This window comes from Botrytis fragariae, assembly GCF_013461495.1.
Source record: "Botrytis fragariae strain BVB16 chromosome Unknown tig00000012, whole genome shotgun sequence".
NCBI lineage: Eukaryota > Fungi > Ascomycota > Leotiomycetes > Helotiales > Sclerotiniaceae > Botrytis > Botrytis fragariae.
The window spans coordinates 1,483,004-1,499,516 of NW_023500989.1; the positions used below are offsets into that span (position 1 = coordinate 1,483,004).

Here is a 16,513-nt window from a genome sequence, read left to right on the forward strand (position 1 = left end):
CCCACCATCGGAAAAATTATCTTGTTATTACCTCAATAAAATAAGTCTTGTCTCCATCACAATCAATCTATGTTTCAGACCCCTAATCACATACCTTTGGAACCAAATCCAGCGGCTATGTAAGCAAACCCGGCAGATCAGAACTTCTATGATCTTTTCGAGACATGGATACTCCTATTTCTCTTCATCGTCATCCATATGAGTTCAACATCCTTCAAAATCATAGCTTATTGTGGCCAAAAGTTCCCGCATAAACTTCGCAATTGAAAGTAGGATTTTACCAAACCATTCACTTGTGATTCCGTGGTATATGAACTGGCCTGTATAACGATATGTTAGCTACATCGTATTCGAAGCAGTAGTGCATCATCATATAGTTGAATTAAGGGTCTGTGATATCCATCCATCAGAGTTCGATGCCGGAACCAACGGAGAATACTGGCTAAAGCCGTCGGAAAGGGGCAGCGAAAGATGACATATTTGTGTCAACGTAATTTCTTGCTCAGTACATCATTCATAATTCACACTGCGACTATATCATTCAACCTTTCTCATCTCTGGCACTAGGTTTTCTTATGAAAAGCAAAATACCAAAGATTAAAGAATTACAACACGTTGATTAAGTACAATGGGAAACATTTGAATGGATTTGTTGAGTCGCGGTCGGTTCCCTCTGGGAACACGTGATGGCGATCTACCTCTTTGTCATTGGTAAGCTCGGCTGACGAGGTACATTGCAATGTGTGTTTTACTGAGTTTTGGAGCAGATTGCAATACTCACACCTTACGAAAAGTCAATAAATCATGAAGCGTCAAGAATATGTGTGAAGAAGCGCAGAGTGGTTAGGCTCACTTGACTTGAACTCTTTTCTTTTTGACATCCTTCAATATGACCACGAGAGTTAAGAGAGTTAAGCTACTACGTCTATGCCATGCAACAGGATTTCAAAGATTTCGTGGAATTGATTCGTCGCTCCCAATTACTTGACAGGAAGACTAATCTTGCCATGAACTGTATTTGTGAAGAAGTAACACAGTGACGAGAGTGAGCCTTCACCGTCAACTTGCCAGCTTTGTATTTATCTAGCTGATTTTTAATGCAGTTCTCCAAGCAAACGTATCGGAGTACGCAAACCCAACTCAATCGCACGCGGGCGTGGAACATGCCCGTCCTTATAAGCTATCAGCTTGACTAGCCGGGTGTTGAAAGTGATGCTTGCACTGATCTTGAACATCCACGTCAAATTTCTGTGGGGGAATGAAAGTACATTGCAAACCCCGACCCCATAACGTCTTCCGCATGTTTCCTGTAAAGCTTTGTATAAAAAAAGCTGTAGTAATACTTGGTAGGTCTAGCTAAGAGCCCTGACTATAACGCAGTACTGTGTAGTCTCCCAGAGTTCAGTTTGTAGGTCTTAGTCCACAGTGAAGCTGGATCTCATCTTTACTGCTTCATCATGGATTTCGGGAAGGGTTTCTGCCCGCTCCAGCCATTTCAAAGCCTCCTCAGTTTGACCCTGAGATTTACATATTGAAGCCATGTTCAACATGCTCAAACCAAAGCCACTTTCAGCTGCGACTTGAAACCACTCTTTGGCATAACCATAATCTCGCTCTGACGGCTTCTTGTGCGCTTGGTCACCGTTCTTAGATAATTCAATAGCACCAAGATTATGACATGCTTCAGGCATACCCGCACCAGCCGCTTTAAGTAAATAGACCATCCTATTATCCTCTTCCTCAGGACCTACGTGTTTAGAAAGATAAAAGAACGCTGCTGGATGATCTAAGTCTAATGCTGCTTTGCTAAACAACTTCTTTGCAGCTGCTCCATCAGTCTTTTCTAAGATCAAGCCAAGTACGACGAGTGCATCTGCAGCCCCTGGAAAGTTTGGCGACTTTTCTCCAGCAACAGCCTTTTGCAACCAATCTCGAGCTTCCTTTTCCCTTCCTTGACTGTATAGAATTTGACCAAGAAGTCCCATTGCTTGAACATTGCCCTCTTTCTTAGCTAAAATACCCAACCGTTCAAGAAAGGCTGTAAACCTTGCTGTGTAGAGCTTATTATTATGAAAAGCTTCCGACACAACCTCTAACGTGGCTGCTGGGTCTCCCATAGCTGAAGCTGAATCTAACAATACTCTTGCCAGACGTTTTTGTGCTTGTTCCCGGCATCTCCCCATGGAAATAGATAATTGAGTCACATCAGATGCCGTGATACCATGCTCTATAAAACATCAGTAAGCTATGTAAGCTGCGAAGAAGAAGAAAAATCTTTACTATTGCAAATACCAGTCTCCCAACCTTGGTTCGGATTTCCATGTAAACTCTGGTAGTTCTTTAAGAATTCCATGGCTTTATTAGGTTCGACAGTTAAAACTCCGGCTCTATGGTCCGTTTCAAGAATAAACATCGGGGGAAGAGCTTCAGGAGTGTTGATTGGCACCCTCTTCCGTACAATCACTGGTTCAGTAGCATTTCTCTTTGCCAATATCTGCTTTCTTGAAGGTTTGATATTGACAGCGAATAACCTCGGAGTGGTATGAAGTGACCTTTGATTTAATAGTCTGAGGCCATATTTTAGAGGGAGTATTGCTCGAGGATTCGACATGTTAACATTCGTGTATAAAATATCAAATATCAATGAACGAATAGCCTGATATCAATATAAATCACAAGCTTGATAAAGCAAGAATAACCAACCGTCTGCGATTCTCGATTATCGGAAAGGCGGTGAATCCGATAAAATATCAATGTCATAGCGCTTTCCGGCACTAAAGAAATCTCAAAGATTTTTTTACAGGTTTGTCCTACACTCAAGGCCCACTCACACCTTTAACCATTATTTAAAGTTCAACCCAATACAGGTTTTCTGTATGTTCGCCAGAATCTTTAAAACGTCTTCGAAAGAGGATCTTCAGGCGGACGATCCATTGACTCCTAGTCAGCAATTGCGCGACGAAAGCAGAAGAACTAGAAGTATGGTTACTACGCGGGGTAGAGCTCGAGAATTGGCAGATAGTCCCTCAGTGAACGGAGATGGAGATTCTGTAATCATCGATGAGGGTACTCCGGTTCCAAAAAGGAGAGGGCGACCGCGCAAATCGCTTCCTCTTGAAGATGATGAGGTTGCTGCCACCCCACGACCTACAAGGAACTCGAAAAAGTTGTCGGCACAGGCAAGTGAAGAAGAAGCCACACCAATACAGTCACCGCAGGTAATTGAAGAAATACCCAATTCTGCAGAAGAATCAGAGGATGCGCAAATTATTGAAGCAGATGAGGAGGTAATCAAGACATCAAAAGCCAATGGAGATGTCTCGACCCTTTCGAAAATCACTGCCACTGTTACAACGCCAGTTGCGAAGAAGCATAAGCGATTCGATAGCGCAGAGCCTGAGCCTGAGCCAGCGACAGAAGGAAAATCGGAAAGAATTGAAGCTGAAGAGGAGGAGGACGAGAGTAGCGATGACGATGCCCCAGAGGAAGTAACAACAAATGAGGCTGCGAAATCCGCCAAAGAAAAGGAAAGGGAAGCTACAAAAGCGATTGAGGAGTATGTTTGATGTTATATCCGCCTAAATAACTTGCTAACGAGGATTCCAGGCAAGAAGCTGCCTCCAAGAAGAAGCGCCAGGAGAAAGCCGCAAATCTTAAACGTCAAGCAGAGATCTCTAGCAAGAAGCGCAAGTTAGATATTGCATCTGGACAAGACGAAATGTTACCTCCCGCTCAGAAATCGAAGGTCGAAGTCACATCGAGTACCGAAAAGGCGGATATCGATATGGACGAGGAATCAAACACTCTAGAGGGAGAAGGAACGGCAGATGGACGACTGGACTCCGAGGACGACATAGAAGAAATTAACAGAACTTTCGCAATCCCCGGACAAGGTCCACTTCCAGATCTTCTGCCGGCCGAATTTCTAGAAGACGATGACGTTGATAGCCCAGAACCTGGCCGTCTTCATTCAAGCCTACCCACAAGATCTGTCAAGCCAGACAAATTACGTCGCCTTCTGGAGAAGAAGCCGAAAGATAAACGGGTCGGTTCAACTACATTCAGAGTTGCGGAAAACCGAAACTCACTTTTACCTCCGAAAGCATCAAATCAAGCACGCTCGCTAAAGGAATCGTGGTTACAAGGTCGGGCAGGAACCAAGATCAAGCCAAACCGTAAGCCCTTCAGCCAAGGTTTTATCAAGACCAAGAAATAGAGTGGAAACTGTGCTGGCGATTGCGGGGGTAATATTGAGGGGATTGGCTTATGTGCGGCGTCATTTATTTTGTTCACTGTCGAGGTCTTGAGTTTGAGAGGCTCTCCAAATGTCTAGATGACAGACACCAGAATAACAGGATTGGAGAAAAATCAGGGGACGAGAACATTATGGAGGAAAGACTGATCAGGGGAATATGCAGCGGAGGAGAAACTACCAAAAATAACGATCACTCCGAAGAGATCAGGGTCTGGAGATATAACATTGGTGTTTGGCTAGGGCTGGCGCATCTGAATAAAGGATTATTGAGTGATTCCCAACCTTGTTGAATAAAAAAACAGTAGCATGGAAGTTCCGGGAAATATTCAAATTTGATTACATGCTCTTCCACCACCTACTGGATTTCACGATGCTTCCTACCTCTGAATTCAAATACCTTCCATGTTGTGATTCTAGACCTCGCAATGCTCCACAATACTTGAGTAATTGCTTAAGCCTCTTATTGTTCATGTTGGTGCGAATTTATTGAATGTGTTGATTGCAGAATTCATGTAGTGATTTAGTATTGTCCAGAGACTGGCAGCTAATGGAAAAGTAGTAATTGGTGTAAGGGGGAAGGAGAAAGGAGAAAGGAGAAAGGAGAAAGGAAAAGAAAGGGGAGGAAGGGAAAATATCATCTTATCCACACTGAAGCCGCATGAAGCCGCCAGTTTCTGTGCATAGCGATCGCATCGTCAATGAGTCGTTCCCATTTCTACTGAGATTTGGTTGCTAGGACTTCATCTATAGGTAAAGATTCTTAGGGACACGGCCGATGGGACAAGTAGTTAATTTAGTCAAGGGATGTAGAGATGAAAGTTGTGTGGAGATGACGAATTGATAAATAGTAAGATGAAAGAGGGCAGGGAGAGAATGGGAAGAGGGAGGACAAAATCTGTCTTCTTCCATGAACTCGAGCGGGTCTCCTTCTGAGACCGGTCCATTGAGACATGCGTGCAGTATAAAATCACAAATCCTATATATATTCGCACATGTAACGGTAACAAACGAAGTCAAATCATGAATGCCTTCCGCTGTCTAATATAGGATAATGTAAGATTAGATTCGATTTCTCACTCTCAACAAACTCTCCTAGCTTGTTCATCTTAGCAATAGACAAATATCAACCTTACTGTTAATGTCAAAGTTACTGCGGTCATGGTAATCAGTGCAAAGCACCCTTTTTTTTATTGTAAAAGAACGGAGAGGGAAAGAAAAGTCAAGGATTAGTGTTAGAGTTGATCATGTTACAAGATTATGTTTCTAGATACAGTCATTTGGGTTCGCAATGCCTTCGCTCCCCACTATTCCCATTTTTCTATTCTCTCCTACCCTCTCTCATTGTCACGAATAAGGTCAATCGGCAGTCAATTGGCTCCCGCTCGGGCACCGCATGCTTTCGCGGGTGGGCCGAACACATCCACGTAGCTAGCGAGTCCGAAGAGCTTCGGCATAACTATAACTTCAATTTGCACTCAAGCTCGCTTCCATATATTACAAGAACAGAAAGTCATCCTTCTCGTACAAATACGTTCGCTCTTTGTTTCGGGTTCAGAAATAAGTAAAATATTCGGCGCACTGTCTCGTGCGAGCGAATTCGTCACTTACCGGTTCTTACATCATACAGGGGCTCGCCTATAACCAGCTAAACCTTAAGCGTCTTAGAAATTCTATGATATGGAGTCGTTACTATTTCTGCCATTTGTTGGTATGGAAGAAAAAAACATCATGTCAAGTAACATTGTGTGAGTTCTCTCGGGAAGCTGCCTTGTTAAAGTTTCATCCCTCATGCACACGTACCGATAATTCCTTTCATGGCTAGTCATCCACTGGGTTTATATGGCTCGGTGGGGTGATAAGGTGCAGCAGGTCGGAAAAAATTGAACCTTGGATGTCATTCCTTCAACATTTTCTAGAAAAGCAAACACAGTTGAGAGATCACCGCCAAACTGCTCACTACGAAATTTAAAATAAGATCAATGTTATATCTATTCTGACTACTCGAAATTAATCACATTCACAATCATTGTAATTTACATATATTTCAACCACCTGTATTGTCATCTAAAAGTGCCGTATGGATATTCAACAGCGTTCCAGTATTAAAGACTCGTTCCTGATTTAATGCGGTATCCAACAGATATTCCCAGTGGCTTGAATAATAAGAAATCGCACAGGTTATAAAGGAGATGGTTCAACAAATGTTGACTTGCAATCTCCTGAACTGCTAACCTTATTCAGATAAAGCAACCCATGGTAAAGTGACCTGTGGAAAAGTGGTAGCAAAGTTCTGTGGTAAAGTTGTTACAGGTAACTTACCAGCGCTATATAATATTACCAATGGTAAAGACGTAACAGTAATGCGCCTATTTTGGACCAGGCGTGCATGCAAATCATGAATACCCATTCGCAGCGATGGGAAGTCTCCACTGTTTAGGTATCCCATATTTGATTGGCAACGAGATTACCGGGTCGATTCATAAAAGAAAAGTGCGATTACTTTTCAAAGGATTATTCATGAACACAATCAAATATCAAATCTATTATTGCATGAAATTCATTTGCATGGCTTGTAATTTGAAAAAGAGGATACCAATAGTTGAAAGCTAGGATATTCCATTGGTGATGTTGGAGATGATGGGAGAAGTTGCGAAGATATTCGTGATCTTGAGATGATGATCAAATCGAACAAAATTTAAATTTGTGTGAACCATGATGAAATCGGTAAAAGGGAATGTATTCGTAATGTCACCGGAGTAAAATTAGTAGGAGGTATCATATTAATAGTTAGCCGAATAGGCATCAACACAAAGGGATTAGATAGGACCAAACTATCAGCCATGCGTGTAACTCAAACTTACTAATGGCCAATATTGTTGAGCTTTTTTTTACTTCCTTGACAAATGCCGTCAATCCAGAGATCAACTTTGCTATAGTATGATCCAGCGAATTTATGATTGTCGATCTTCAAACTTGTGCTTAAAATATCATCAACTTCGATAATAGTCAATAGTAAAAAGGGAAACCGATACTTGAAATGACTCTCAAAAAATTATCTCCTACATGGGGCTCGAGGGCCAGCTATTGAAAGCTCCTGTAAGTTTTTCCTAGCAACTAGCAAGATCTTGCCATGCAGACTGAGTCTTGGCTTTGAAGCTTCCCGAGACAATATATGCACAGACTCTTTGACATCGAACCGAATGCATCACAACAGTGAAAAGTTTCCGCTGGTCATTGGAATTGTTTGAGAGCTACCGCACAGAAGAGATTGGAGCGCGTTAGTTTCTAGAAGGAAAAGGGAGAGACGGAGGTGGCTATTAAGCTTCACCCTTATCTCTTCCCGTCTTTCAGCTAATAAAGTGAGCGTTTCTCCCGATGTCTTCTCCCGAGTCAATGCTTCAAAGATTCCACTCGTTAAATTCATTAATATCTCCATAAGCTTGACTTCCCTCTGGCCTCTGAGATTGACAAACGCCTACCAGAAAACTCGGCACCTCATCTTTATTTGCTCAACCCTGATTACAGCTCCATGGAAAACGAGTTCAATATAGTACGAAAGGTGAGAGAAGCATGTCAAACAACATAGAGGAAAAGCAACTTAAGCTAAACACTTCTCGCACCTAGACGCGTCAGGCAGATTCTTCTTCGACACTGCATCTAGTCGGATTATGCCATAACGTCTAGCTGAGCTAGCTCCATCAAATAATGAGAGTTTGAGGCGCAGACGACAAGGTGACTTGTCATCTTCAACCTTCCATCTCAAATACATCTAATCTGTTTTGATCTGCATGAGAAAAGGGCTCACGTCAGCTAGACACGGAGGTCTTTATTTTTACAACACTTTTTCGAAACGACGAGGAGAGAAGCGACTCGATTGACATCGGAATAGCCTCAAAGAGTTCAACATGGAGAAGAGTGGAGCAAAAGGAAACTAAAAGAGAACACAACAAGCAATGATACTTCATGATAAGTTTCCGATATCATCAAAAACATATGTATACCTCAAAGGTAAAGTCTTGCGATAGATTGCATCCTGCAACATGAAAACGACTATCTACCAACCTAGTGTACACTTGAGCACACTGCGAGACTCTGACGGAGGATGATTAGACGTGCAAAATTAATCAATTCATTGTTGTTAGTTACCGAACTGCAGAAAACCAGAGTGCTTTCGGAGCACTCATACAAATATTCTCGAGAAGAAACGATTTGAAGCCGGAGAATTTGAGAAGATACCAATGAAATTGATAATTACCGGTAGCAAACAATACTTACGTGAGACATGAGCTAGATAGCTCCATCTCACCTTTTATTATGTTGAAAGACAAGTCTGAAGAAAACCCATGCCGTCAATTATTCGCAATGGAAGTGAACCCAGGATGAAATCTTCGCTAATAGACGACTTCAACAGTAGATCATGCATCTACCTTTCGCAAGACTGCCCTCGTCTCAAACGCAATTGGCGTTTCATGCCAAGATGTTAACTTTCCTAATTCTGGACATCCCAATCTTCGAGAATATGATGGACTCAATCCACGATACAAAGGCACAGAAGGAAGAAAAATCGAAGCAGACGATGTGTAATTGAGAACGTCAGAAGTTACTCATTATATACACCTTCAACAGGAAGGAAAGTTGGTCAATAAGCAATCCCCTACAGTTCTGGCTACAAAATAATGTATTTTGAGCAATTTGAAACTTCATGTTTGAAATAGATTGAGGGTGATCTATCATTTTCAAGTTCGATATCGTGGCAATATTCCACGGTTCCCAAAGTATAATGCGATGGACTCGTGCTAGGTAAGATAATCACATTTTTGAATTTGACCTCCAGAATAATACTGAAACAACTTAGAGGAAGGCGAGGAAACCGGATTCTGATAGTAGTCTTCAATCTACAGCCACTATTTATGGAAAGGCTCCAAACTATTTCTCAGTAGTATCGTTGGATGCTGGAGTCACACCTACTCATCTGAGTTCTATGTGCATTAATTCCTGCATCTTGCCTCGAATTATCAGATATCCTTTGCATTGGTTACACAAGATCCTTGCTTGATCAGCTGTCTACGCGCATAAATCGCGTTCTTCCTACTAGGCAGCCACGTCACACGTCTCTACAGACCCTGTTTCTCACTTAGTGGTAACCTATTGCAGGACTTTCGCCTTCTGAGTTCACCAATAAGTTAAGGGCGACACATAAAATCATGCTTGGAGACACAGGACTGTGGAAAATAGATTAGCCCTCTTCGAGGATGCCGACATTCTCGCAAGGGTGATGGATGTCGGAACGCTTTATTTCAGATAACGTAGCATATTGATTGTAAGATGAAATCTTATGAAATCTTTATTAGATCACCGCAAGTGCGAAAGCATGTATGATATCTATCGTTACATACATAGGGGTTGGTCGAATGGTAGCCAGATACTAGAATGTCTGGTTACGTCGCATAACATTGTCCGGACATTGTAGAACAAATAAGATTTCAGGAATTAAATGATACTTCATATGGACATATCTCTAAATGATAGATAGCTAATAAAAATGACCAATCAGGCCTGCAAGTGCTTCCGCGTTGCTCAATAAAGTTGGTAAGCCAGTAGTCTAAGCCTCGTAAGTGACTGTCCAGCAATTTTCAAACTCAGAGGCACTGACCATCTGTTAGATGTTCATTTATATCTGCAGTATTGTCATAAGGACACACTTGTATTATTTGCACAAATAGAACTTGTTCTTTCTTTGCCCAGTGCAAGATATGTTCTCGCGAGTGAAGCTGGCTTGAAACTTCTCATATAATACAAGAGATAACAGCTTTTATTTTCTGTGGATTTGTTGAAATGAACATCCATTTACTTCTTTGCGTCATCGTGTCGGTAAATTATCGCTACTGCCATCTCATAACCATTACATGGTAGACCAGTATGACTTTGATCAATTGACCAACTCTAGATGAAGCATGAGGGCTTGTGCTTACCTTCTATATAACAATCAACTCTGCCATGTTCAAGAGAGAACACGTTGATAATTTTTGCTACTTCCTTCTGACTAAGCAATTTTCATCGATCATACTTACTGAATTTGATTCCAACTTACATTTACACCAGCTGTCCAAGTCGCAGATAGTCTATCAACATTCAACACGCCCTACTTCAATCATACGGAGCAATGGCCATACTCTACCGTCCCCTTCCATTCCAATTCGAGGGAGTTCCCTTGATGCTTGGTTGCCAAATATGTCGGAAAGTAAGTCGCCAGCTCGTGCTGGGCCCAATTAAATTGCTGTTCCTTTCGAGGCCCAGGTTGAACTTGGAAGATGTACATAACATAAGTTCCGGCATAGGGAAATGAGAAGTTATGAGACTTTCTTAATTGACAATGTCGATGCTCTCAGTCTCCAATCATTCAATGAAAGTAGAGATAAGTTAAGAAAGGGAAAATCAATGTCTCGAATTCGTCACCGTGTTCGCAATGACAATTTCCTTGAGTTATACAATCACGTATGTTAGAGCCATTTCAAATGACAAATACCATCTCACAAGTGAATTTGGAAAAGACTATTGTTGTTGTTAATCAAAGATTTGATTACTTTGGCATTCAATCGGACGGGGGATTCGTGACCCGTTTGCTACCTCTAATGTTCCCCTATCTTTACATCTCAGGCCTATCTGTGTGATCTCCCACAATCACCGGTCAACAGCCACTTGAACTCTTGTCCAAATAGGGACCAACAGATTTAAAAGAAACCCAGATTGATAGACGGTACCTGTGGTGACCTACCTTGTTAATTTCAGGACTGAGTAAGCAGAGCATCGAGGAGTAGCATAACATCGCCAATACAGCATCATTTATTACTTAACCATTCAACATCACTAAGAGACAGTAGTGTTAATGTAACCATGGAATCCAACTTCATTTTTTGGTAGAATTGAGTGTTCCATCAAAGGGGTCGAATGAGTATGATGATTTACTTTTTCGTGTAGATGTGTGGATCAATGCCCTACATTTTTCTGATAGTCGAGTAACTACCAATATTTCGTCCTTCGAAGCCAAACAGTAATAACAATAAGCTTAGGAAGACTGCATCTAAATCTACATTTTCTTTATCGAGCTGTAAGCTTAGCTACTTCTTATTACACTACGAGAATTGATGAAGATACCTGCCCATCATCTCAATCATCATTCACGATCTCAATTTAGATGTTGCTATACTTCCCTTGTTTCAATTCTCCGATTTATCTCATCAGGCATTATGACGCCCCAAATCCCCTTGAAATGTGGCTCGAGGTATCTAATCTTGAATAAAAATTCACCACACTCCAATCAACACCATCAAACACTCTGCCTATCCTTGTTTTCGCATCTACCACGAGAGATAATCCAAGACAACAATGCTCCTTATATCTTATTATGCGAAGCAATAGAACCAAATAGTCTCATTTCATGATTAATTTTACATGGAGGCTCTAGTTCGATGTGTTGAGTGCTAACAATAAGGTAATGTTATCGCAAGTTTGGCGCCTCTTGTCATACCACAGACCTAATGCGCTCTTGTTTGGCTTGCTCTATGGTAGTTCTACAACCAAGTTTATGAGTCCAATCAGTACTACTACTTCGTTGGTCTGCAATAACCCGTTTCTGTCATACCCATCTGATAAAACAATGAGATAATCGAAAGGCGCAGTTACAGGTTTGGTAGGGCGCAGAGCAATCCATGCTAATCATGCAGATTTGACACAATCCGTCCAGAGCTACAGGTCAAAATGCAAATAACAAATATGACGAGTTAATAAATGACTACTATGAGTGTGTCATTCCCCAGGTCTCTCAAGATTTACTAACAGTATTTGTGTAGTTGGTCACGTATTGCAAATTACTTCAGGTCAGGAACACGTGAAGGTTTTCCATATGAACTAGCTCTGATTGAATTTCTCTGAAATTTCCAACGTCCCATCCGGATAAGCTGAGCTTGACGCATGAGTAAGTTTATAGTCTTGACCTCAATGATAGGATTTACTGCCCATGCCACAGCATACATGTATTCTGAGTCGGGTAGCCAACCTGTCCCAGAGCCAGAATTATTACAAACTGGGGGCCTCTCTGTTTTCATTGGCCTGAAATCTGGTCAGCCAAGCTGGAAGCTCTTCCGTCCCAAATATACAATCCAAAAGGATGGACTTGCAGCCACCACAATACTTGTTTTCCGCTCGCCCATCCTTGCTACCGTTATGTGGACGCCGGTATCCAATTTGAAATCAGCCGGAGGTCTTAGGGGAAAAAGAGCAAACGAATTTCCACCACACCTTTCGTCATATGTTCTGAGAATGGAGAGTAAATTTTTTGCGTGTGTCTCTATGCACTGGTTCTTGTCGTTACAAACAAATTCTACATGGCATTCAATTGCTTGTCTCTGCTACTGCCCCTTTAACTCATCCCGGAGTCGTCGCAAAAGCTCCGGCAAGGCCTAAGGCGATCTTTTCTCTGTCGCATAACAAAATCCTCTCACACAACAGCTGCATAGGCATCAACACCAGGTATTCTAGTCCCCAATCTCTCGCTGAACATGAGTGCCTTGGTAGCCAGCAAAATCGTGGATAAGTAACATCAAGAAGTTGTCAGTGAAATCAACACCATCAATTCACGGAATCTTTTATGATTGTACGAGCGAAAACTCTTCTCAAGCCAGCATTATCTTGATGAATTTAAATGCCATTACACCTTTTTTTTTCTTAATTCCTTTCTTGAGTTCGCGTTTACATAAATCGCTTCGCTGATTTTTTCCAGTTCCCCTTGAGAGAATGCGGAACATAGCTGCAGCGTCCTTAACGTAGGCCGTAGTCCAAGATCTTTTAGGAAGATACAAACGTACCTTTTTGGTATAGCAAACGGGTTCTGTTCTCTCTGTCACTTAGATTGCTTGTATTCGCATCTTGAGTGTGAATAAGGACCTGAAGAAGCCACAGGCTCTACAGTTGCCAAGACTGTTGTAGCGAGCCGTTCTTGCCCTGGATTCCATTCGAAATGCGGTCGATCCAAGGACCGGTACCTGCCGATTTGAGAATTTGCGACACTATCATGCAGCAATGATAAAGGTAGTATTAGATGGGGCTTACGGGGAGAAAATGCTCGCATCCCTATGTCTAGGATGTTTAGTACTGAGACTGTAACCACAAGGTACTAGACCTCTCGGAATGCTTATCCGACCACATTTTGCAGCGGCTTCCGAGATAAGCTAAGCCAGACTTGATCGGTTTGTTCTTTGTGTATCCGCTCAAGCGATGAGATCTTTCTGTCGTGTCTCTCTGTCGTGACAGTAACCTTCAAACAATAAGCAAGTAAACAATTTAATTTCCACTGTCTCTTCGATCATGCTCCATTCCGTCAAACTAGAAAAGTCTCGTACCATTAAAGCTCGATTTGAATTCGCTGGAAAACTAGAAGTTAAGACAGCGATATGGAAACGTGCAGTAAACGGGCTCAGGTCCACGAGCAATGCATAGGCTTCGGTTGTCGAGAAATGTTTGCTGGCTTGGACCTTGCTGTCTAATGGCATATTAGATATTCGCAAACCACTTAAGAAGCGATGTGTGCTCTTTTCAAATCATAATGTTCAGATCATCGGCTTCACTGAGACTTCTGCTACACTAAGACATCTCAGAGCTTCTACGACCCATTTCATCTGCAACATCGCTTGTTTATAATAATTATGGCGAACCTCACTCCAGCTCACCAAAAAACCCCGCGATACAACTGCAATAAATGTTCCAAGATATTTACAGCCAATCACAACCTCAATATTCATACAAGGATGGTGCACAAGGATCTAGAGAGATGCCCGCTCTGTCACAGCGTGGTCAAGAACCTGGTACAACATAATACCAGATACCATGCGAATGTCAGCAAGGGAAGAAGGCAGTGCCAATACTGTTTTAGATGGTACATACGGATTTGTGCGCATAAATGCTCTCGGCAAAGTCACCGTAGTTCATACGTACCAATAGCTTGTGCGTTGCTCCGTACTGCGGAAGATCTTGAGCCATTGCAAGTTTCTTCATCAAGAGTTTCCCTAAGTATGTATACAAGCAAGCTTTAGCAGCGTTTCTCCATATCTAACATGGAATAGACCGTCTCCCGAGCACTCCCATCTTATGTCCACAGCATTTAAGGAGTAGATCAGTCTCCTTGCTGTCTTTGAACAACACTGATCTGACATATCAAATTTCATCTTCCAAGCTACCTTGCAATGACGTCTCGTCACCATCTAAGTGGGCACGCCTAGATTTTCTGATGGATATGATGGTACCATTGGACCCAACAAAGGGCTCACCCGACCTGATATCGATGTATCCACATGGTATCAATGACACTATCTCCATATCTCCGACTCTATTACCATGCAACAAGGAGTTCGCCTCAACCTCTTCGCCTCAACGAACTTTGGATACTGATTTACCGGATTACGACATCCAGGTGCCTAGTATTGAATCTTGCGATGCAGATCATCCATCTGCCGAAGAACCAACAATAACTGAAACCGGCTTCCAGTGGATGACATGGGAGGAGTACATGAGTTGCAATTTTAATACACTAGAGCAGTGGTTATGATTTGAGCATAGATGGAGGTCATCTAGCTGTAGATATGTATCATCAATATATAATGAGCGGATCGTGGGATTCAGGTACTGGTCGTGTATCGCTAGCAAAATTAATTGCTTCGAAGTTTACATCTGGCTAATTTCACCGTCAAATACTATCTTTTATTTTCATATTACCCTACCCATACATATGATTATCCCATCAAGCTTATCATTTCTTCACATTCACTCTTATCTTAATAATCTTTCGAGTTTTCAAACCTGAATATGCGTCCACATCCATGCTCTCGCTTCTGTTCGATATGTGACGTCCAAAGCTCGTATGAAGGGAATAAGCATCTCGCTACCCTCAGCTAATATGCAGGAGGAATAATTTTACATATCCCGGATTATTTGCAAGACCCGGTGTGACACTCCTGGTCGCTAGTTAAGTGCCGGTATGCTTAGCTTCACGATTCAGCGTATTTATGGACCAGGGGGAAGAAGTATTGGGGGCAGTAAGAAAATAAGTTTATTTCAAGTCAAAACCAGTGGTGCGAGGCTCCAGTGTTGGGTTCAAAATTGGTGCTGGATTTAATAAATATTGACAGCTTCATCAGACACGCGACAGATATGAGGAATTGATTTGTGCATCTTAATAAGATAGATGGTTATATATGTACAAGAGAGAGACGCCAGGACTAACAATGAGGTGGATAATTTTGTGATCGACCCTTTAATCATCCTGGGAATACCAATTTCCCAGCTTCAAGCTACACAACAACCTCCTCATAATCTCCTAGCCTTGTCCCCAATGTCAACCTCCCATATACAGATTTGTTAGCAGATTTGTTGACCAACAATCCGATCCCGTCATGATTAGGTCACACAAGTACAGATTAGCAGAAGTGTGGCTTCGAAGTTGAGTACAGTGGTCGGATTAAGGAGGTTAGATTAAGGTTGATGTCCGTGGAGCGCGGCTCACCCCCGCCAGCAAACCACGGCATTGACTCGCATAAGTCGCCTCGTGGAATTAAGGGACAGCGTAGGTTTCATCTGATTGCTCTTGTGTGTAGCAATCGAGTGCCGACTGCAATCTTGTAGCATCCGGAATGTTGTGTTCGTACTTGTGTCTTGAATTTTGCATCCGCTTCGTGTCGGTGGCTAAGTCATGACTTAGTCAGCATTGAGATCGATGTCACGCATGGTCATATTTTGCTTTAATTTTGACCACACCAAAGGCTCTCAACATGAAACATTGACTATACTTGACATCTTTATGTTTGTAATTCTTCTCGATTTTACTGTTCTTTATTAAGCGTTCCATAACCTAGTATGCATTTATACCCTGTATGCAGTCCCCCTCCACTTCCCAGAAGTACTGTTTCGTGGAAGCCACTCTGCATTACTATATGTGCCGACATTGTCTCAAAATATGACGGGACCCATCAATCACTGTTCAAATACTATTCCTTAGCTGGTTTTAGCAAAATATCCTTTGATTATCCTATGATGCACAAATAACACACGGTATATAACACCAAGTCACGCAGAATCAGAGAGATTTGATCTTCAATTGCAGCAGTCTGCGCAATTCGTGTTGTTTTCATCAACATGTATCCAGCGATACATCTTGTTTCTAATCTTGGGTTCTTGTGTTAGCGAAATCGCGAGAGTTACGACAGTTCA

At 42.0% G+C, this 16,513-nt stretch overlaps 4 protein-coding genes across 4 annotated transcripts; 3 read left to right on the forward strand and 1 right to left on the reverse strand.

Moving 5' to 3' along the window:
• Window positions 1–1,415: 1,415 nt before the first annotated feature.
• Window positions 1,416–2,611, reverse strand: Bfra_002686 (uncharacterized protein; the record flags this gene model as incomplete). Its single annotated transcript, XM_037333101.1, has 2 exons — window positions 1,416–2,227; window positions 2,281–2,611. 2 exons carry the CDS (start codon window positions 2,609–2,611, stop codon window positions 1,416–1,418), a joined length of 1,143 nt encoding a protein of 380 aa, XP_037195229.1.
• A 265-nt stretch (window positions 2,612–2,876) lies between these two features.
• Window positions 2,877–4,216, forward strand: Bfra_002687 (putative immediate-early protein; the record flags this gene model as incomplete). Its single annotated transcript, XM_037333102.1, has 2 exons — window positions 2,877–3,556; window positions 3,607–4,216. The coding sequence occupies 2 exons, from the start codon at window positions 2,877–2,879 to the stop codon at window positions 4,214–4,216; spliced, it is 1,290 nt and encodes a 429-aa protein (XP_037195230.1).
• Window positions 4,217–10,252: 6,036 nt separating this feature from the next.
• Window positions 10,253–10,528, forward strand: Bfra_002688 (uncharacterized protein; the record flags this gene model as incomplete). Its single annotated transcript, XM_037333103.1, is given in 2 exon segments — window positions 10,253–10,496; window positions 10,509–10,528. The coding sequence occupies 2 exon segments, from the start codon at window positions 10,253–10,255 to the stop codon at window positions 10,526–10,528; spliced, it is 264 nt and encodes an 87-aa protein (XP_037195231.1).
• A 3,428-nt stretch (window positions 10,529–13,956) lies between these two features.
• On the forward strand, window positions 13,957–14,855 carry Bfra_002689 (uncharacterized protein; the record flags this gene model as incomplete). Its single annotated transcript, XM_037333104.1, has 2 exons — window positions 13,957–14,320; window positions 14,374–14,855. 2 exons carry the CDS (start codon window positions 13,957–13,959, stop codon window positions 14,853–14,855), a joined length of 846 nt encoding a protein of 281 aa, XP_037195232.1.
• Between the last annotated feature and the right edge of the window lie 1,658 nt (window positions 14,856–16,513).